Source organism: Sminthopsis crassicaudata, chromosome 2 (genome assembly GCF_048593235.1).
Source record: "Sminthopsis crassicaudata isolate SCR6 chromosome 2, ASM4859323v1, whole genome shotgun sequence".
NCBI classification, from domain to species: domain Eukaryota; kingdom Metazoa; phylum Chordata; class Mammalia; order Dasyuromorphia; family Dasyuridae; genus Sminthopsis; species Sminthopsis crassicaudata.
Genome location: NC_133618.1, coordinates 238,024,538 through 238,047,743, shown reverse-complemented (window position 1 = coordinate 238,047,743; position 23,206 = coordinate 238,024,538). Strand labels below are relative to the sequence as shown.

The 23,206-nt window shown below is 35.7% G+C and overlaps 1 protein-coding gene and 1 long non-coding RNA gene across 2 annotated transcripts in view; one reads left to right on the top strand and one right to left on the bottom strand.

Annotated features, from left to right (window-relative positions):
• The window catches only part of TSHZ2 (teashirt zinc finger homeobox 2), a 272,998-nt gene extending 250,476 nt beyond the window's left edge, over positions 1–22,522 (bottom strand). Inside the window, exon 1 of the mRNA XM_074288621.1 lies at positions 22,021–22,522. Within this exon, the coding sequence (XP_074144722.1) occupies positions 22,021–22,060 (40 nt within the window). The 5' untranslated portion in view covers positions 22,061–22,522. The remainder of the gene's footprint in view (positions 1–22,020) is intronic.
• A 314-nt stretch (positions 22,523–22,836) lies between these two features.
• Positions 22,837–23,206, top strand: part of LOC141555617 (uncharacterized) — a 2,993-nt gene continuing 2,623 nt past the window's right edge. Inside the window, exon 1 of the long non-coding RNA XR_012486280.1 lies at positions 22,837–23,206. This exon is cut by the window's right edge and continues 199 nt beyond it. This is a non-coding gene — a long non-coding RNA (uncharacterized LOC141555617).

Genomic DNA, 23,206 nt, shown 5'->3' with positions numbered 1-23,206 from the left:
ATTTATAGCTGATTTTAAAAAAAATATATGAAACCAATTTTTTTTATTTAAAAAAAAAGTAATTTCCACACAGTTTTGCAATGTGACAAAATTTTATATTTCAGTCTATTTGATTATTGAAAGTTAGGCCAATGAAATACAAGCTCTGGCAGAAAAACTGGAAAGGCTTCATTTATGGTCCTTGAAACTTCTTTTTTCCCGGATCTAGTCCATTAACACTAAAGAGATCTATCACTAGAATTTGGGTTCTCAGAAGATGAATGTTTTTTAGTTGCAATTTCATTAAGATTATCTAGTAGGGTAAAGATGGGTTGCAATCAGTTACAGTGGAAGGAGGATCTATAGTGATGAAATTAGAGACCCTTGAAGTATTAAAATAAGCATAAATTAAGAATTCATATGCATATATAATCTTTCTCAAAGAAAAGCTAATCCATGTTATCTAATCAGTCCTGTAAAAAATTTTTCCTCACAATTCATGTTAAAAAAAAAAAAAACTATCAACTATTTCTATTCCACATATAAGGAAAATGAACTATGGGACTTGTTTAATGTTACCTAGTAACAGAGTCTTGAAGGACATCTAAGTCTTTAAAATAACCCATTGCATTGTCATGGGTTCTTTGCTCTTTTTTTTTTCACTTGTGGTATTCAGGCTATTTTATTAGCAGATACATCCTTCCATATTCCTTTCATAGTTGGCAAAAACTGAGTTACCATGAAACGCTAGGATATACTTCAAGGTGAACAGCAATAAGAAGTTCTTACCATGGGGCAGCTAGGTGGCGCAGTGGATAGAGCACCAGCCTTGAATTGAGGGGGACCCAAGTTCTAATCTAGTCTCAGACACTTAACACTCCCTAGATGTGTGACCCTGGGCAAGTCACTTAACCTCAGCCTCAGAAAAACAAAACAAAACAAACAAATAAAAAAAAGTTCTTACCTTTATAACTGCTTTAACCTTTTATAACCTTTATAACCTTTTTATAACCTTTATAACCCTCTCTTAAATTTGTAAAGAATATCTCCATTTCATTTGTGTGTATATATACACATACATACACAAACACATATATATGTATATATAAATATATTAGTCTATATTAATATGGATATGCTTGTACTAGCTTGTACTGGCTAGTAAGAGCCAATTGTTAAGTTTTTTAGGATGAGCATTTATATCTTAGGAACTGGCAAATGCTACAAAACAAAATTTATTGTTTTATTTTTAAATTGCCTGAACTAAAAAAAATGTTGGAGAAAATGTTATTAATGAAGATTCAACTTAAAAATATATTGTATTTTTGGGAAAGAGCTAGTTAATTAGACATTTATCAACACACACATGTACACACATGTGTGCATATGTATGCATGTAAGTCATCCCCTTACATACAAATTATTAATATGTAATATTATATGAGATATACATAATGGAAATACTAAGAAATATCTCCATTTGTCACTTAAGAAAGTGACAAAAATATCCTTTATTCTAAATCTCATTACAAGGCATACTTTCCCCATACTTTCCCCTCATACTACAAAATATTTGTTGCAGGATTCTAGTAAAAAAGAATGGGAAAAAAAAATTAGATGTTCATAAATTGAAGAAGGCTTGACAAGTTGTATTACATGTCTATATATATATATTACATGTCTATAACACTATTGAACTATTAGAAATGATGAATCTATAGGATCATGGAAAGAACATGAACTAAGAAAGGTAAAGTAAAATCAGGAAACTTTATACACATTGGCAACAATATAAATGTATGGAACAAGAAACAATCAAATGTTACCTAATAATAATGACCAAGATGGTCCTGGAAGAGATTAAAAAAAAAACCAAACACACACCTACTGAGCTTTTCTGTAGAGAGGAGGGGATTATAGATGTAGAACAATGTGTACAGTACTAGATTTTGTTGATATTTAATTATGCTGAACTGCTCACCACCGATGCTGCCCATAGTCCATGCCCAAATAATTTTCAAAATTTAGTAAAATTTATCACAATTTGTTCTTGGCCATAATTAAATAAAACTAGAGATGGATGACCCCTTTATTTTTTCTGCTTTTTTAAAAGGAATGGCTTTCTGATTAGGAGAACCAGAAAATATTTGGAAATGTAAGTGATGGGAAAACATAATAATGTTTTAAAGAAAAGTTATCTGTTTTTTAAAAAAAGTAACAGGAAGAGGAATGTTTTGACTATGGTTCAAAATTCTTCATAGAAAAGTGGGGATGAGGGGAAGGAATATATCAGCTAATTAAAAAAAACACAGAATAGCAGAGTTGGAAAGAACTTTAATGGTTATCTAGTCCAGTAGTTCTCAAATTTTTGTCCTCATCATCTTTATACTATTAAAAATAATTGAAGATCAGTACAAAGAGTTTTTGTTTATATGGGTTTTATTCATAGGTGTTAATCATAGTAGAAATAAAAACTAATTTTGAATGTATAGATTTTATGAAAGGGACCCCCAGGATTCTCTGGACCACACTTTGAGAACAATTGATCTAGTCCAGCCCCAGATTTTACATAAATCAAGTCAAGTAATATAGGTTTGAACGTAAGGTTTAGCCCAAGGGAAGAAAATATGAATCCAAGATAGAAGCAGGGCTAATAGGGGTTGTGATTCAACTTGAAATAGTAAAGGCTTGTCTAAAAGTAATGTTCACCTAAGCTGAGAAGACAATGAAAGAATTCAAAATTGCCATCAGAGGATCAATGAATGATACTGGGAACATTTAGCTTGAAGAGAAGACTACTGTCCCCCAAATTTTGAAGAGTTATCTCTCACTTTGTCTAAACTTCTCCCATGCAATACTAGTGTCCATTTCTTTTTTTTCCTCCTGTTTTTTCAACTGTAAAAGTCTCCAAAATTTTATTTTTAAAAAGCAGGACCTAAATTGTTTTTATCTTTATATCTCCAATATGTAGCACTGGGTCCTGTACACAACAGATACTTAGTAAATAATTAATGAACTTAATTTGTTATTATTGGCATATGAAAGAGAAATTAGACTCATCAGGAGGGCTTCAGTGGGCAGAATCAGAACCAAAGCTACAAGAAACAAATTTATATTCAATATAAGAAAGAACTAACAATTAAGGTTATCTAAAAATAGAATGGACTGCCTTGGGAGGTTCTAAGTTTTTTGGAGGTCTTCAACTAGAGGTTGGAAGAACAATTGGGGATGCTGTAGAGTGAATTTCAAGCTTCAGGTAGGTTAATAAAATTATCTCTGTTCTTCTTGTCCATTTTGGGATACTGAATTATAGAGCAGCTATAATTCAGTAGCATAGAATGGAAAGGGAATTGGGATCCATTTCTTGCCAATAAATACACATAGTTCCAGAAGAGAGAATAAAGACTTGACCCAGCTCAGCCTCACTTAAATCCAGTTCGCCTGCCTGATCACCTTCCTGATGTTATAATACTCTTCAAGAATGAAGAACAAATAACAACAATAACAAGAAGATTAAATTACATATAGATTGAGACATATAGATTTCCCCGCCTCAGAAATTTGTTAGCATGTGATCATGGACAAGTCATTTAACTTTGCAGCCTCACTTTAGAGTTTACCTGTAAAATGGAGATAATGAAACTAACACAATCTCTCTCACAGAATTTGAGAAAAATGCTATAGAAAGATTACTATGAGAATTCACTCAAGTACCAGCTTCTGCATGAGGCCTTTCCTGAAACCCCTGTTACCTCATTTCCCAACTGCAAGTTGTTCTTCCTCCTCTAAAATCTGTTTTAAATGTATTTCATATAAATCAATATATGTATCTATCATCTCCAAATTCATATCCTTCCTTAGAACATAAAACTCCTTGATGGCAGGGCCTTTTTCACTTTTATTTTTATATTAACACCTCCCTCCCTCCCCCATAAAACCCCACACCACGACTGCACATAGTGGGCAGTTAATCCATGCCTGTTAATTTATTGCCTGACAAGCCTTTTTGTGCTTTATTAGGCTTTTTTGTTCCTAAAGTTGTAGCATTCCATCATCATAATCCATTGTTATTTTATTTTAGGGAATGCTGAGAATACAACTACAAAAAGCTATGATAGTTTTTCCAATTCGAATAATCCCACATATTATAAAATAGCCACTTGAAGCTAGGAGATGTGAATTTTATAATAGAGTTAGAAACAAAGGATCCTCTAGTTCACTTGACTTGTCCTAGTTCAATGGTGTATTGCAAATTAAGCCATATTTATTTAGGAAAATACCAAGAATTGCACTTTCTACAAAGAATCAGGATGCTAAAATTTCTCACATGTTCCATACTTGGAAACATCTCCATGTAGCTGTTCTTTAAGCATTCTGCCTGTGAGTACTAGCAGGTCACTGCACAGGAAATGCAAGAATATGTTACATTTTAATCAGGGTATATAAAACACTGTCTAGAATGTTATGTTGCCCTGGGGAACACAATGAGTAGGGAACATTTACAAACTCCAGGTCAATCTCCCCATTACATCACTGAAGAAAAATAAATTTATGAGGTTAAATTATATGGATGCTATATATTGGAACTGTTAGCCCACTCCCAAATTAAAAGAACATTGGCCAAAATAACTAGATTCCCCAAGAGAAATGTCTAAGTTATTCTCTGCTTTACACAAAGATACCTTTCAATATTTTTATGGCAAATTTCCACATGAATGAAGAGTTTCTCACCCAAGATAATGAAATGAATAAACTAAAACAAAAAAGAAATTTTTTTTTTCATTTTGATTCCTACTGACACAGTTAATTGCAAAATAAGATAGAAACATATACAAAGTAAAGAAGAAAATAAAGAAGAAGAAGAAGGTTACACTATTATTCTCTAGAGATAATTAAGAAGAAATTACTTTGAAGAGCTAACATGTTTTATTTGGTGTGCTCTTTATCTTAGTGATGGGAAATACAGATGTCAGTGCTATAACTTTTGTTTTAGTAAATATTTCCTCAAAGGACTCACACTTATTTAACTTTACTCACAAGATGACAAAAAACTTAATAAATATGAATGGACCCAGCACTGCTATTCTATGAGTTTATGTGTTCAGCAGGTTGTAGAATTAATTTTTTCACTTCCTTCCTCTACCTCATCTCATAGAACTATTCATTTGGAGAATATATCCACATATGGATTTTGGTCTCATTTCACTGACCTCCTACATTTCTCCCTTGGCCTGTGTGTTTTCACACTTACCAGAAAGACTGAATAGAATGTTGATCTTTAAAATTATAATAATAGTAATAATAATAGAGCCTAGTATTTTTTATTCAGCTACTACAAAAAGCAATTACTTTCATCTGTTATACAGTAGTACATAAAGTTATATTTGTGATATATGTGCCTACATACATAATACATACCACACAAACATACACATACAGCTAGATAACTCAGTGGATTGAACTTGGTAGATAGAGTGCTGATCCTGGAATCAGGAAAACCCGAGTATATAGCCTCAGTTACTTACTATTTATGAGATCCTGAGAAAATCACTTAACTTCTGCTCACCTCAATCCAATGGTAAAGCACTTTGCAATCTTTCCCAAAAAAACAACATAGATCATGTGGTTCACAGAGTCATGAAGAGAAGGACAATGCTGGATAATTGAACAATAAATATATATAGTATATATGTAAATATATGTCTATGTACATGCATATAAACACATTTTATATGCATTTATACATCCATATATAAATAGGTATACACAAAAATAGTTTTTTCTATACACATGTAAAATGCATATATATACACAAAATATGTATTTATACACATATGTATACATGCACATATCATGTTGGTGATTTTCCCCAGGCCTATTTCTATCTGAACACCATTTAAAAATTAGAATGAGAAATAATAATCATAAACATAATAAAAATCTAAGGGACAGAAATCAAAATATTACCCTTAGATCAACAGAAGGACAGGGATAGAAACTAGACCCATGATTTTATTGATATAAATCTTAGATGAGGATAAATAACCCTCTACCAGTGCAGGTTAGCATCCTCTCTGCAATTTAGTCTTAGAAAATTATCTGGAGAAATGAAAGGTTAAGATTAGCAGAGGAATGAATCAGTGAAAAAGCATTTCTTGAATAGTTTACTATGTGCAAAGTACTGTACTAAGCACTGGAGATACAAATAGAAAAATAAGACAATGCCTGCTTTCAAGGCGCTAACATCTTAAAAGGATAGACAAGGAATGTGGTAGGTTTCAGCTACAAATTAAAGGGAACAGTTGTAGGGTACAAAATTCCTTAAAAGGGTGCTTTCATCTTGCTTTTTCAACTTCATTTTTGGAATTAGAGATATTCTAATGAATGTAATTTTATGAATTATAGCCACAAATAGCCAATCATGGTTGGGCATGGTATATGTAACTACATTTCTTCTCTCATTTTTCATTTAGTTTTTCAAGGAATTGACATTTTGTTTTTTCTTGCATGGAGCCATGATTTATCTAAGTGGGTCAGGAAAGAATTGTCACAGATACAGTCTTGGAGAAGCTGGGGGATGGGAGACCACTGGGAGAGTATTTTGTGAGGAAGAGTGGGAAATACTTCCTGTCTGATTCACACTTCCTGAGAAAAAGTTACTGTGTTTGTCAGTATATTCCTCCATGGTATATTAAAAAGATCATTAAAATGGATACCAGAAAAACTTTGTTTGAATTCCAGTCCTGTCACTTGTCACTTGTGACTTTAGTTAAGTTACTCTCCTTCTTTAAGTAATAATTTCTTTTTACAAAAAATCCTCAAGTTGAATTATGTGATCACTAAAGTCCCAGTCATTTCCCAATCCTATAGCAGTCTTGAGTCCTTGCTGTGAAAGGAACTTCAGAACAGTGACATGGTGCCTATTAAAAAATGTCAATTATTTCTTGTCCTTCAGTTGAGCCTTCTATGATGCCTGGATCTACCAATCTGTTCCAGTGAACTGCTAGTGAGGTGCCAGTCTCTCTTCTATCCAATCCCTCTTAGGTGCAGTTGCCAAAATGAACTTCCTAACTAAAGCAAAAGTCTGACCATGTTACTCCCTTGCTCAAGAACATTCATTAATTTTCTATTGAGTCAAGGATAAAATATGACTGCCTTAGCTTGGCATTTTAAAACTCTAGAAAAGGAATAGGAATCATATGTACAAAAATATTTATAGCAGTTTTTTTCATCATCACCCAAACCTGGAAACTATTGTGCTCTAAAAATGACGAAATGAATAGTTTCAGATGAAATTTGGAAGTCTTCTTGAATTCATGCAGCCTCAGGTGAGCCAAACTAGAACATTTTCACCACCAATAATACCATTATAGAAAAAACAATTTTGAAAAAACTTTAGAACTCTAATTAATGCAACGATAAACCACCAGTCCAGAAGACTGAAGATGAATCATCCCTCCTACCTACTGTTAGATAAGTGATGGTCTTAAAAACCACTTAAAAAGTAGGATGGAGAAATAAGTGCTTGTAAAATTAATTAATTAATTAATTGGAAATAAGCTGGCTCTAGCTTAGTGTTTTAGTCATTCTCAGTTGCTCCCTATACACTCTACATTTCAGCCAAAGTGGCCTATTTGCTGTTCACTGAACTCAGTCCTTTATCTACTACCTTCATTTCTCTGCCTTGATTGTTCCTCACACTTAGATTGTACTCCTCATTACCTCCCACATTTTTCAAAACAGTCTTTATGTGCTACCTCTTAAAAGACCTTACTAATATACTTGGTTATTAGTACTGTCTTCTCCTCCAATTATCATACACATACTTATTTGTTTAGATGTAATATACCCCAGTAAAATATGATCTCTTTGAGATAGGGACTTTTTTATTTTAAATTTATATCCCTTGCACCTTGCATCCTTGCCTTGAAAGCAATAAAAAATAACTGCTTTTTCAATTGGCTTACTGAGATACTTATTCAGGAACTTATAGAAGGTAAAGCTAAAAGGGAGTTTAGAGATCATTTAGTCTCAGATTCAGAGAGATTACATAAATTGTCACAAAGGTAGAGAAGGTCAGAGCCAAGAGATTTGTTTCAGAGCTGTTCTCTAACTCTGAAACCAATGCTCTTTCAAATTATATCACACTAACTTATATACAGAAGAGAAATTTTGTTTCAGAATCACAGTCACAGAAATTGAAAATTGGAAGAGACCTCAGCAGTCATCTAGTCAAATCCAGAAATGAAAAGAATTCTCTTCTATAACTTATTCAACAAGCAGACATCTAGCCTCTACTTGAAAGACCTCCAAGGAGAGAATGCTGTTACAGAGAAAGATGCATAGCACATATTTTCTAACACACAGGAAGTCTTTGCTGTACAACTTTGGAGACCCACTAAATGAGGGGTTCTTATCCTTTTTGTGTATTATGGACCCCTCTGGCAGTATAGTGAAGTTTATAGACCCTTTCCCTAGAATAATGTTATTTAAATATATAAAAATAAGATACAAAAGATCACAGGGGATATAAATTATATTGATATACAATTATATCTACACACATATATCATTCAAGTCCATAAACCTTGCTCTAAAAATTCTTTGTTCCATCTAGATTTCAGTTTTCTCACTTATAAATAATAAAAGGTAGACTAGATATTTCTAAAATCTCACTCACACTAATATTAAAAATTGTTTTTATGTGCAATGGGGGAAATTATTTTCTCCCCAGTGATCATCATATAGGGCAAAGATTCTTTTTTTTTTTTTTAACTTTGGTAGATGCTAACTTTTATTAGGGTAAGATACCCATTTCAGAGGAGAAAGCAGATTCAAGAAAGTGTTAAAAAGTAGTCCAAATCGTCACAGGAAATCTAAGGGCAGCATCACTTATAGCTAGGGCTCATGAATGGCTATAGGCAGTAGATGGCACTTGAGTTGGGTCCTAAAGATATGTAATAAATATTTGTTGATCTCAGCAGTCAGAGGAAAGGAATGGAAGGACAGAAAAAGGGATCCATTCTAGGCCTGGAAGATGATGCTCATACATGTTGTAACAGGAGAGGTCAAGGGAAGAATGAGATATGGTGAGTAATTTAGTTTGGATGGAAGGTCGATTACAGAGTATGTGAAAGGGAGTAGTGTGAAATGAAACAAGAATACTAGATTTGTATTGTTCGGTAAGGAATTCAAGAAATTTCTGGATTTTTAAAATGTGTAGAGAATTTTTAAAATGGCATTTTATTATATTCAATTGCAATAAAAGTAGCACTTCTCCCTTAGTAAGTTACTTATTTCAGAGATACTGCATGAAAATTTTCATTTTTAAAAAGTCTAAAAATGATTAAATAACTAAAACATTTTTGAAGCTAAGTGGCTTCACCATTGTCTATTAAATTCTTAGTTGTCCTTTTTAATCACAACTCAAATATACATACTTCAGGAAGGTTTCCCTGAACTTCTGTAATGGTAATTTGCTTCTTCCTACAATTCACATAGCATTTAATTTATATTTCTCTTGTGGTTTTTAAAAAATATTATATGCCATTTTACTATAATCATGTCTATTGAGCCAAGTGGAAACCCTTATCTTAGTTAATCTTTCTACCTTCAGCATAAACAATGAAATGTATACAGTAGATATTTAATAAATGCTTGTGGAATTTAATTCTTCCATCAAGTATAAAGCCCCCCAAGACCAATGTGTTTTGCTGTTTCACCAGCACATCTTTCATAAGGTAGGCTTCACTGGTAAATCATGTGTGTGGGTAGCTGAATTTTGTGGAAGACCTGATTAAAATGTGCAACAAGTGTTGTCCATAAGTAGCATTGAAAAGGTACTACTGGATGTTTTGTTTTTATTTTCTCAAGAAAGACCAATGAAATATCATCACTTGCATGCTATATTTTATCAATTAGAAATGATCCCTTGATTTTTAAAAAACATCTTTATTATTGTTATTGTTTTTTATTATTATTGTTCAAAGTATTCATTTATGTGTCGCAAAGAATTAAACAGTAGCAAAAGGTATCTTTAGAAATTTCCACCATAAATATTTGAAGTACTTTAGGGAAAAATCTAGAAGAGAAGTTTTAAATTTGTTGAAACAAATAATGCTACTTTAACATATTTAACATGTATGGGTCTACCTGCCATCTAGGGGAGAGGGTGGGGGCAAGCACAGGAAAAGTTGGAACAGAAGGTTTTGCAAGGGTCAATGCTGAAAAATTACCCATGCATATATCTTGTAAATAAAAAGCTATAATAAAAAAATAAACATATAAACAAAGAAATATAATATTATAAACAATAATAGTCACTACAAATGATTTGTGAAGAACAGATAAATATTTTCTGATTTATGGACCTAACCTCAAAGTCAGAGGAAATGGGTGAACATACATATTTATCCAGACACACCAAGTGGGTCATATTTGGCATTTTTGGAAGTGGTTATTTTGCCTTGTATTTAATAAAATGAGAATGGCTTATGAGGAATTATTTATGGAAGGCTCTAGTAGTTCTATAAATCCTATTATTCTGCTTCCTACAGTCAAAAAGTTTCAATTTGTTAACTTTGTGTTCAAGTCAGTAAAAGAAATAAGTTACAAAGAATCAAAAATGTGGGGCTTGGAATACATGATCTCCAAAGTTTCTCCCGAGTTGACATTTTATGAGACAGAGAGAAAGAGAGAAAGGAGGAGGAGGGTGGTGAGGAGGGTGAGAGAGATGCTTTTTTAAAGCATTCTTTTATATCTATATTATCCCCATTGCTTAAGCAATATCACCAAGGCTTCCCTAAAGCAGTGAAACTTAGAAGGTCATAGGGCAAAGAATGTGAGCAATTGGGATACCATTAGAACATGAAACACAGAATATCAGAGCAAGAATATCTAAGCAAGAGCTTAGAATTTCAGAATTGAGAAGTGCTTTAGAGCATAATCCCAGCATTGATTGAAAAGAATCAATCAATCCAAAAGAATTCACTAAGCACCTACTATATACCAGACGTAGTTCTAACAATAGAACATAAACAACCTGTGGCAGAATAGACTTTAGAACATAGAATATAGATGTTTTGATTGTAAAGTTTAATTGAAAGTTTAAAGGCCATTAAATGTGGTCAGTACCTGCAAGTTAACAATGTGCCCATCCAGGAGCCATTCATCTTTTATTCTCCAATGATGAGGGGAAGGCACTGCTTCCAGAGGTGGCTTTCCAGTCAAACTAGATTACACAATGCCTTACCCTTTACTCTAGCTTTGCCTTTTATTCTCCCTCCTCCATGCTTTGGATCATATTATTCCCTATGTCTAAAATGTAAGTTCATTATGATTACATATTTATATTGTTATTTCCTATTACAATGTAATTTCTTTGAGAATAGGGACTATTTTTTGTACTTGTATTCCATTGTCTAGAACAGTGCATATGGATAGTCAATAGAAACTGAACCTGTGATTTCATTAAATATCTAGAACTCCCAGGAGAAGAAAACTTCTTCAACCAGTATAGATCAGTACTTTCCATGAATCTAACATTCAGAAAGTGGCTTAGAGAACAAAAAGATTAAGAGAGTGCTTAGGTTTACACAACTAGTAAGGATCAGAGGTCTAACTTGAACTTGGGTCTTCTTAGCTCTCAATATACTATGCCATGCTCCCTCTTACATAGAAACTTTGGTACACTGTAGGTAATAATACATAGTTATTGATTGATTGATAGTTAAAACTTATACCTTACCCAGCTCTCCCCACTTCCAAAACACTACTCTTTCTTACTTGAATAATAATACAACTTTCAATATAGTATCAAAATAATCAAAATAACAGGAATATATCAAATTCAAACTCATAAACCCCTACCCCTTCCTCCCAAAAAAGAACCCTAGTTATGATATACAGGACAACATTCCAGGAAGACTTAAAGGGATAAACTATAATATGGCAATAATTAATTTTAAGTTGTCTGGGAAAATTGGGGAGATTGGATTAAGAGCAGTTCTAGATTGATAGGTCCATGGAGTTTTGTATTTAAAGTGGGGAAAGCTGAAAGTTTTCCATATCCAGGAGTTACCTTATCTTCCAAGTCTTCTCATATTATTCCCCTTTAAACATGGTATATTCCAGCCAAATTAGATTATATTCTGCTTCACCCTTTTCCCTAAATATGCCTTTTATTCTTCTGCCTCTATGCCTTTGATCATATTGTTCTCTGAATCTAAAATGCTATCCTTTCTCCCATCTAATCTGAATTTCTTCTCACTTCTTAAAGTTTAACTTCAATCTCAATTGTAGGTAGTATACTTTTCTCTCAGATCTTATGCAGTAGTTTGTTCTACATCTTTTAAATATATCATTGCATATTATAGTTGTACATTTGTGTCTCAGCCCTCTACTGGAAAGACAGCCTCTGAGTAAATTCCACGAGGACACAAGCAGTGTCTTATACAAATGTATCTTGCTCAAAGCCCAACACAGAGCTCTGCACACACTAGGAATTTAATAAATGTTTGGTGAATTGATAAGTTAATATGCAAACATGATAACCAAAGAAAAAGTTCACCTATACCCTAATTTTGTCTATATTTGCTCAGTGACTGACAGTCCTAGGAAACAGGTAACTATTATAATGCATGTCACTTCCTGTGAAAATCAGACTAAACTTATAAAGTCAATCCATGTAGTCTTCACATAAGTCAGTTAAAGTAATTCAATTCCTTTCCCATAGATTATATTCTTTCTATCCTGGACAAATGTATATCACTGATACAAAATTGATGGATGGATTACTGACTATTGATGGATGGGCACACAAGAATGTATGAATACTGTGTGTGGGGGAGAATAACTCTAGGCTTTTATACTTTTGATGACTGTCATTTTTTGATATAATGACCAACTTAATGATATTATCAAAGATACTACTAAAATGCATACAGAATCTTACTCCCAAGCTACACATAGGTTTAGAGGAGTTGCTGATTCTTTCTGGGCAGTTCACTAAGGCTACTTTTGATAAGTCAAAGAGACAAGATCTAGGTCCAACTATCACCATCTTCATCATCAATATCATCAGTGTAATCATTATCTACAAATAGCAGTGAACTGTATACTAGCCATGTCAATATTTTCCATTGGGATGAGAGAAAAAAAAAATGTGTCACATGACCTCAAGGTGGCCAAGATGTGACTAGAACTTGTGTCTTATTGACTCTTAGCCAATTTCTCTTTCAACAACACTATACTGTCACAAATCTCATAGCAAGAGAGGAGGGAAAATGTCTATTCTATTAGCCAAGCTTTATAGTAAAATAGAAACTGAATTTTATGAAATATAGTCTTAGAGCCTTCCATCTTGACATTTTTCTCTCCACTAAATGCCACTGAAGATATAACACATAGTGGGCTATGTTCTATTTCCTTGAATATGTCCTCCTCATTCACATTTAAACTCCTATGTTCATGCTATTCCTTCCACTGGCATATTCCCCCCTCCCACTTCTTCCAAATATTTCTTCTCTGAAGCTTTATCCTCTTAGATGGTATCCTTCTGCCCTGTGCCCAACCCCAAAACTTTGTCTTCCTTTTTAGAGTACACATATTCACATAGTGCTTTATATTACTTTATATTCTATTATCAGAATGTTATCCTGCTACTCCACTGAGAGTTCCATAGGAGCAGAGAATCCATGTCTTCTCTAAATTTGGTAACATCCACTCCATAGCAGTGCTTGCTTGATAAATGTCTGTTGGGTTTGTTAAATTATTGAGAACAGATTCATTTCTATTCAGAAGCAGCTACTTGTTTTAGGAAGTTGTCCATATCCCCTTGGATTCTAAATGAGATATACATAAAGTTTCAGAGCTCTGGTAAATTGAGAACATGATTAAAAATAAGTCCAGTGTATTTTATACAGAAATATTGATATGAAGTTGAGCTCCTGCTCCAAGTCATGTTCCTTCCTATAAGAATACAAAAACAGACCAAAAAAATCCTTGGCCCTGTGTCCTGTTTGCTGCTTCAGGCCCACCAGGCATCTGAACCTCATGAGGCAATGCAGCATTGGAGAAGTTTCTTTCAACTTCATTAAAAACAGAATTCCATTATATCCAAGTCTATTCTATGCTAATTCTACCCTTCATAATTATTCTCATTACAAACAATAACTGTATTCTGCCCCCTTAATATATAAGCTATATGCAATTCCTATAGAAATAGCTCAAATATTGCTTTAAACATGATGCTTTGGGGTGATTTACCAGTATTCCTTCAGTCACAAAAGCGCTCAACTAATTAAGACCAGTGATGTTCATTTGGTATTAACCGACACTAGAGAACATTGTGAATTTGTTTTAACCTACCTTATAGTCTCACACTATCGGGTGCTTTAATGGAAACATTGGGCCTTTTCCTTAGCATACATAAATGGACACCACAAGCTTTTCAATTAAATTAGTCTTTTGAGAGAGATGTAGGAGAGCCAAAAAGCTCCTTAAAAATCTGAACTGCTTCATTGCTTCTCATTTGCCAAGGGGAGATGTGTAGTTAAAATGCAATGTTATTTTCTTCCTCTCCTGCTTGAGGAAAAAAAAAAAAAGTTTCTGATCTTGAACTCGAAGCTAGCTATTTTAGAGTGTTACTTGGGATTTTTTTTTCCTATCATGTGCATGTGATTTGCTTTTCTACAGCTATGTAAGGAGTGGCATGTTATTATGCATCCAGAATAGCTATATATGAATTGTGTTTCAAGTCTATGGTAGAGGGGGAGGGGTCACAAGCAATTTCAAAAGAATAAAATGAGGCGACAGATAACAGAGAAAAAGAGGACTCCATTTAGATGAATAAAATGTAACCAGAAGGCTTCCCAAAGACATACAAAGTATTTTTCATATATTTCTTCCACTCATTATCTCTAAAACTTCTGCACTGCTGCAGATTTTCCAATTGTTCAGCCTTTAAAGTACTAAATAACATCGATATGCTAACAATAGGATTAGCTATCCAAGATAGATGGTTATGTTACCAGAATCTTAATTTTACACATTTAAAACAACTGTAGAAGTTGCTTCAGAGTTCCATATTACTCCTGGATGCTTTAAGAAAAGCATTTCCTACCTAGAAAAGCCAGAAGATTGAAACAGGCGACAACTGGAAATTCCTAACAATGACTTTCACGACTTTCAAATTCCTCTGAATTATTGAATCATTTCAGCCAGCTAACCCACTCAGAAACAAATACTTCAATAGTAATCATCCATTTATATCTCTAATATTTTTTACTTCTATGAGCATGAGCATAGCAAAGATCTGTTTAGAGGATCTGTTACCAATAAACTCACTGTGATTTCCTGACCAATCTGAACCATTTTAAAATCGGCAATTACTGCCGATTAATGGAGAATCACATATGGCCCTAAATTGTTTTGTCTTCTGTCAGTTTTGGGGTACAACTAGACTTTGCTTCTTAGAAAATTAAGGAGGTTATACTTTGGCTTTGGAAACCCTCAATTCTCCCATCTTTTTACCTCAATGAAGGAATATTAGGTCCTGAAATCAACTTCTTGAAGTTCCTTCAGCAATGAGGAAAAGATTGACAGGAGGAAGGGGGGAAATGCAAATGAAACAGAAACAGGGTGTCCTTACAATCAAGTTCAATTAACTTGCTCTGTTCTAAAACATTCAGGTATTCCCCTATCCCCAAAAAGGTTATTATATGATTAGAAAAACTAAGGGTCAAAACTTAATCATTTCTCATCAAAGGTCACCTCAAAAAACACAAACAGATTTCAAATATCGAATGGCACTTCTAAAGCCATGACTAAAAATAAAACAACAAACATTTTTAATATAAAAAATGATTGCCAGTCAGGAGCTAGTCTTATTTGAGTCAGACTACTCATGATGATATAAACAGTCAGGGACTGTTGAAGGAAAAGATATCCATTATTAAATATGACCTACGGAAAACCAAACCAAACCAAACCAAAAACTTTTTTTTTTTTTTTTTTGCCACACACACACACACACACACACACACACACACACACACACACACCCTCCCCATAACAAACAAAAATCTAATCACAACAGGTCTCTAAAATCATGAAGAAATAAAATAAGTTTTGTACTGAATATGTTTTTATACCATTGTAATTTTTTTTATAAAAGTCTCCCAATTTGATTGTAATTAAATATGTAATGAAAAAGTACTGCTTCAGGGAAGTGAAGCAAGACACTTTAACTGTTAGTTTAATGCATTTCCAGCTGACTTTGCATCAAATAAAAATGACACCTTGCTTGTGTGTGTGTGTGTGTGTGTGTGTGTGTGTGTCTGACTAGCTAAAAGGTAGAATTTCTTAGGCAATTTTGTTATTAATAAGGAACATCATGAAGAGCCATATTTAATATTTGGAATGAGGAGAATTTATTTGACCTTTTTTTATGGCAGAACCTAGAAATTGAGATACAAAGAAAACTTGATTGAAAGAAAGGTTTATCAAAATTATTTACCTGGCTTGTATGAGACATTACATATCCAATCTTAACAACAACCAGGCTTACTTTTTTTTTTCTTTTTTTAATGACTTTCTAAGTTCAGTCCCAGCAAAGAATCCAATAGATGTATGATTTTTGCTTGTATCCAATAAAATCCCAGTCTTTATTTCTATCTGTTCCTTTGGCAAAAAGCCGTTCCCAGACCCTGCGAGTGGGAGAATAGGGGGTAGGAAGATTAAGTCTATCAAACTCAGAAGTTGCATTACAGGGTAAGTTTTTTCAGAGTAGCAGCACAGGGAGAGGATGAAAGCAACAACCTACATTGGAGGAGTCTGGCAAAGAAGAGATGTTCCCGGGGACAGCTTTAATGTATATTATCTTCTTTGAAGTGGGATCCCCAAATTACAGAAAGCAAGAAGAAAAAAGAGAAGTGAACAAATGGGAAAGGAAGAAAAATTTTAGAATCAAGCATCCAAAAGAAGGCATTCTTTGAACAACATATTGTCTTCCAAAAATAACCAGAAAGCCCCAAACCTCTCCAAATTTTTTAATTTGTTTTTTGCTAGGGGGACTCCAGAATACAGCTTTTCTTGTACAAGGACAGTGCCTGAACTCCCTGTCACATGCAATCTGCTGATTAGGGTTAATGTATTGTGTCCTGATATGGCAGATTAAAAATGAAATCAATAAATGACTAAAACAAATGGGCTTTTGAGATGTCCCATTCAATCTAGGTCTTTAAAAATGAGGTGAGATGAAGAAGATGGGAGGGAAGGGACACAGAGCCACTTAGCAATCAATTCGAATCCCAAACACTAAGTGGATGGAAGCAAACTTAGTGCATCTTTTAGCTGGAAATACCCTTATTTGGCAATTGCTCTAATTAATCAGATCAGCCAGGACACTCCCTACTTGTGAGCATCTTAGCTTTTTGAGTCATCTGTCAAAGTCAGAAAATGAAGAGGAACTGAAAGGTTCTGAAGCATGAGATATTTAGATGTTTTTTGATGTGACTTGCTTTTCTAGACAATGTTTTAAAAAAAAAAAAAAAAAAGATACTGCCACGGTCAGGGCTCCATTCAGAATCCTATTTCCTTAAAACCAGTTTCTATTGGCCAGTAAAAAAAAAAAAAAAAAAGATAAATGTAATAATCAAATCTCCTCCCTCCCCCACCAACACCACTACTATTCCCCTTTCTATAATTGCTGATATCACTTCTTTTAGTCCCAGTGTCTTAGATATTAAGATGTGGAAAAAGACCTCTCAGGTCATTCAGTGTACCCTAACTGCAGCATGCAGGATGGTCCCTGCTGAATATGTTTCCATTTAAATAACCTGTGCTATTAAGGTGCAAATTACAACTTTTAAGTAATGATTGCTAATAGTCTAATGTTTACTGCCACACAAGGACATTCATGAAAACAAAATCTGCATTATTCATCTACATATTAAATAAACAAAATAAATGTGAGAGCTGTTCATTACTACTGTACTTTCTAGGGTACAGATAAAGCACCAATAAATCTTATTAGGGGCAACATATTCACATAATACATACACACATATTATGTATATGTGTACATGTAGAGACAGAGAGAGAGAGAGAGAGAGAGAGTCAGAGGTGGGGGAGAGAGAGAGAGAAAGAGAGACAGACAGACAGAGAAACAGAGAGAGACACAGAGACAGAGAGAGACAGACAGAGAGAGAGGCAGAGACAGAGAGAGAGAGACAGAGACAGAGAGAGAGCTGTGTATTAACTCTAGCAAGGTGGTGAGGCCAGGTTCTCCATTCTTGGCATTAATATATAAGTAATGATCACTGTTGAGAAATAAAATATGTGGTAGCATTTTTTTTTTAAGTGGGGCTAGGTAGGAGAAGAAGGTTTGAATTTTGAGAACTAGTATTTTATACTTAAATACACTTCATATTCTTGGAAATAAAAAGATACTGAAATTCCCTTTTTCATTCTTTCTGCCTTCTCTCTCATACGAGAGAGGTAGGGAAAAGATAATGACAACATGCAGTGATATTTTCACTTGAAAAATGGAAAACATTTCAGTGGTGACTAAAGAACATAGAATTAAGGATAAGAGGGAAAGCAATAAAACTTTGGGGGGCTTATCCCTGTAGTTTTTGCCACATCACTAAACTTCTATTATTATCCCAAGTTACAGAATGATGCAATATCGTTGAAAAATGCCAACAGACTAGAGACAAGCACCTTAAGGAAGAGCTGAGAGAGTGGCTAAAGTAAAAGATTTGGGTATTTCTAAGGAAAATTTTTTTAGAAAAAATCCAAACATCTATTTGATATTGATGTTTGCTGAGGTAAACTAAACTCTTGAACTCCGGTCCCCTGGGAAAATATTTCAAATAAATATTAACAACCCCCTCCAAAAAAAAATCTTATAAATACTGTCCTACTGACTCAATTTCAATGCTTACAGTACTAGGAAAATCTGTAATATATTATTGTTAATTCAGAATTTAAGATTAATGATAAGGGATAAAACTGCCTGGCATATTCCTTGAGATGAACTCTTATGTAGCATGATCTCTTCTATTCAATCCACTTGTACGATCTTTCTAATCTTTGTATTTATTCATTACTCAAACTAGAAATTTGCTTTCAAAGTAAGTGCATGGTAGTAATTATTTACAGTTGTGCACAGTATGGTGCGGTGACAAAAACAGACATTTCCAGACTTTGTAGACCTCACCATTTCTTCCTTTCCTTGGATATTAACTAGCCAAAGAATCTCAAAGTGGCCAACTTTTCTTATGTGAAGCTGCCTCAGCTAAAACAGAGGAAGGCATTGATATACTTGAATGTGTGGAAGGAAAACTATGTGGAAAATATCTGCTTTATTAAATATAACCAATAAACAACTAATAAGATGCCTTGCCATCTCCTTGATGCCTGATTCCTTTTCAGTTTGATAGCTTATAGGCAGGCGAGTGGCCTCCGAGCTCCTAATCAAAAAAATAAAAACAAAAAGTAAAGCCCTAAATACAACATACGAAAATGAAAACTAAAGGCAGGCCAGCAAATTAAAGCCATAGCTATAACTTTTAAACAGGGAAAACTAGTATAAATGGATTAACCAATGCAATAAAAACTAGCTTAATAAAGAGTATAATTTAAATAATGCAATATAAGATTACATATATTCGATACACCTGAAGTCTCATTGATCAGAAGATAAATATAATCAAAGTAGCACAATTCTGAGCAATGCACTTTTTGTAATGAGCTTACTGACTGAGACATGTCCAGTCATTCTGGTAATTTAAATCATTGCCTAGTTGTTGAGGGCCTTTACCGGAACAACAAGAAAAACAGAGTAATTTTCAGGGCAACCTCACTTCTTGCTGGACGGCAGCCCAGGGTTCTCTTATGGGACAACAATAAGGACGTTATCTATAATAATCTAGCACACTCATTCTTCTATGGAAATCTATGTGACTCTTCCCTGGTACAAACCAGCCAGTGTGCTTCTTCTAACTTTGTCAGATTGGAAATTTGAGTTTAAAAGCAAAAGTGAATCAAAATGTAGGGGGAAAATGAGAGAGGAATTATGTTTAAGAAATCATGAGATATAACTAACGAAGGGGGGAAATCCCATATGATGTTTGTCTGTACCTAATATCTCTCTCTCACACACATATCAAAAACCCACTCCACAATTGGAACTGCTCTATAGAAGTTACAAATATATTCAGTTTTCCCAAATATAGTCAATTTTTAAAATGCCCGACTGTCTTGTTCTCAGGCAAATAACAAACTAGGGAGTAAATGCTTTAAAAATGTTTCTAGTAACTCCAACTAGCCTCTGCCATGCAGAAAAGCAGGTACCTACCCTTTCATAGAGAAACGGTAAAGAGCCATTCCTGCAATTCTATGCTAAAATGAGATGCTGAGAGAAGAGGAAATCACCATACTTTTGATCAGGTTATCTAAAACCCTAACACTCCCACCCCCACCATTTGTTATCTACCTTTGGTTTTGCCCCAAGCACTTTTCAAACTTTAGTAAAGTATATCACTGAACTTGCTCTTATGCATTGCTCCAGATTATAATGGAGTAAAACTAGTGATAGGTTTACAGGAAGAAGACTTGGCTGATGATCCCTAAAATCAAGGGAGGAAAAAAAGAAACAACCTTAAGCTTTTCTTTAAAGCACGGATCCAACTAAGGACACAAAGAAATTTAAAAAAAAACACAAAAACGCCCACATTAAAAGCCAAACAAGATAATAATTGTGCGTCTGGCTAAGAGAATCTAGAGGGCAAGCCTTGCGTCACTGGCACTTGAGTTACCATGGTGAGTGATTTATTGATATATATCAAGAATGAATAGATCAAAGGCAGCAAGATGACAGGTGATCAATCAAATGTCAAATCAAAGCTGGCAATCAACTGGAAAGCTGACTTTTCAGTGGGTGGGTCTGGCAGGAGAAAAATGAACTTTCATATTGCACTTCCCAGAAACAAAACCCCAGTATACTATTTAAAAAAAAAAAAAAAAAAAAAAAAAAAAAGCAATTAAGCAACCTAAAAAGAAAACTCTTAAAAGGCTTTTTGTACTGGCCCATTAACCTGTTCCTATCTTTTTTGTTGTTGTTTTTGACGGGGTGGGGGTGGGGGGGAAAGGGCAGGGAAGTAGCAACACAAAAATACGTATAAAGTTAAAAACTCTTTTCTGTGCTCCTATACATTGCATTTTCAGATAGGAATTTTTTTTTAAGGACGAGTGGGGTGGGGGGTGGCGGTAACGGTGAGGATGAGATTCGAAAATACAGATTCTTTCAAAACGCACTTTGATTGTTCATTCGGTTTCCTGTTGCAGCTTTCACTAGGACTGATCAAAAGCTGAACTCCCTCAGCTCATCCCATGCCAATTCCAGACTTCCCTAGCTCAGGCACAACCTCACACTTCCCAGGACCAAAAAGGGGTTAAAGGAAAGCTGACCCAGGAAACGACACAATGACATCTCAAAAACCAAAGTATACAGGCTGTGTCTAAGGGAAAGACTACTTAAGGGTGTCCCCAAATCTTACGCACTACCACCACGGAGAAGCAAGAGGCAGGAAGGAAAGAAATGGGAAGAAAGTTAGGGGTGGGAGATAGCTGGGGGGGTGGAGGAGGGAGGATGGAGAAGGTGGAGAGAAAAAGTTTAAGGAGGGAAGGACCGTGGGATTCCCCAAAGCTGGAGAGTTGTCCGGGCACCGGGAAGGGGACAGGGTTTAGAATGCCAAACCAGGGAGTCCGTTTCCTTCCTCCTTTCCCAGAAGGGGAGAAGGAGATGAGACAGACTTGTTCGCTCGCTCCCAGCAAGTTGGATAGAAGGGGGTGGCAGGGAGGGCGGAGAAGGTGGGGGGGGGGGGAGAAGGGGGGTGATGAACAGGGAGCAAAAAGCCCAGAAAAGCAGGGGTGCTCGTCTCGTAGGGAGGAGGGGGGCGCGGGGGAGGAAGGGAGGGAAGGAGGGAGCTGCAGCCCCAGCCTGTAAGTGCCGAGAGAGAGAGAGCTTCGGCTTACCTGCCGCCCGCTTCGGTGCCTGCTGTTTCCTCCTCGGCATCGCTCTACTTTCTCCAATCTCACTTCTGTCCCCAGACCCGAGAAGCAGCTCGGGGGGTGCTCGCTTGTCTCGTCTGTCTCTGTCTCTCCCCCTCTGTCTCTGTCTCTCTCACACTGAGCGTCCCCCCTCCACTAAGGGCTTAAGGGGAAAAAAAACCGGGGGAGGGGAAGCCCCAACAAAACAAAACAAAACAAAAAAACCTGTCTCGTGTTGACAATGTCGGGTTGTTGGTTGCTGATGATGTTGTTGGTCCTTTTTTTTTTTTGGTCTGTTTTTTGGTTTTGTTTGGGGGGGGCAGTGACTGTTGAGACACTTGATTTCTTTATTAAACATCCAAGACCAGGATCAGATGGCAGGAACTGTGCCGCACACACGCACCACACGCACTCACACGCGGAAAGATAAGGCGAAAGGTAGTAGGTTTTTTCTTTTTCTTCCTCTTCTTCTTCCTCCTTTTCCCCTCCTCCTCCTCCTCCTCCTCCTCCTCCACCACCACCACCTCCTCCTCCTCCTCCTCCTCCACCTCCTCCTCCTCCTCCTCCACCTCCTCCACCTCCTCCTCCTCCTTCTCCTCCTCCTCCTCCTCCTTCTCCTCCTCCTCCTCCTCCTCTTCCTCCTCTTCGCTGATCTCTATGGCGGACTTGTGCGGGGGGAGAGAGATCGCGGTAGGTTTGGTGCTGCTGTCAGATGCCAGCCTGTGAGTGATATGGGAGAGGACAAGAGCGGGTTTGGAAGGCAGGAAATCTGGAATTCACACACACACACACACACACACGCACACTCTCTCTGTCTCTCTCACGCGCGCACACACACACACACACACACACACACACACACACTCAAGCGCGCACACACACTCTCCCTCTCACTCTCTCACACACATACATATATACACACGCGCACACACACTTTCACACACACACATACACACACTCACACATACACACACACATCCTCACATATGCACACACAGGCAGGGCGAGGCGATGCCAGCAAACATCGATCCACTGAACAAACTGAACATTAACAAACTCCTCCTCCTCCCCGCGACCTGATGACAGGGAGAAATTTACTCCCCAGCAGCAGATAGAAAGGCAGAGGGAGTTTATTAAAGAGACAGCGTCCTGCTGAGGGGAGAGGAGAAGT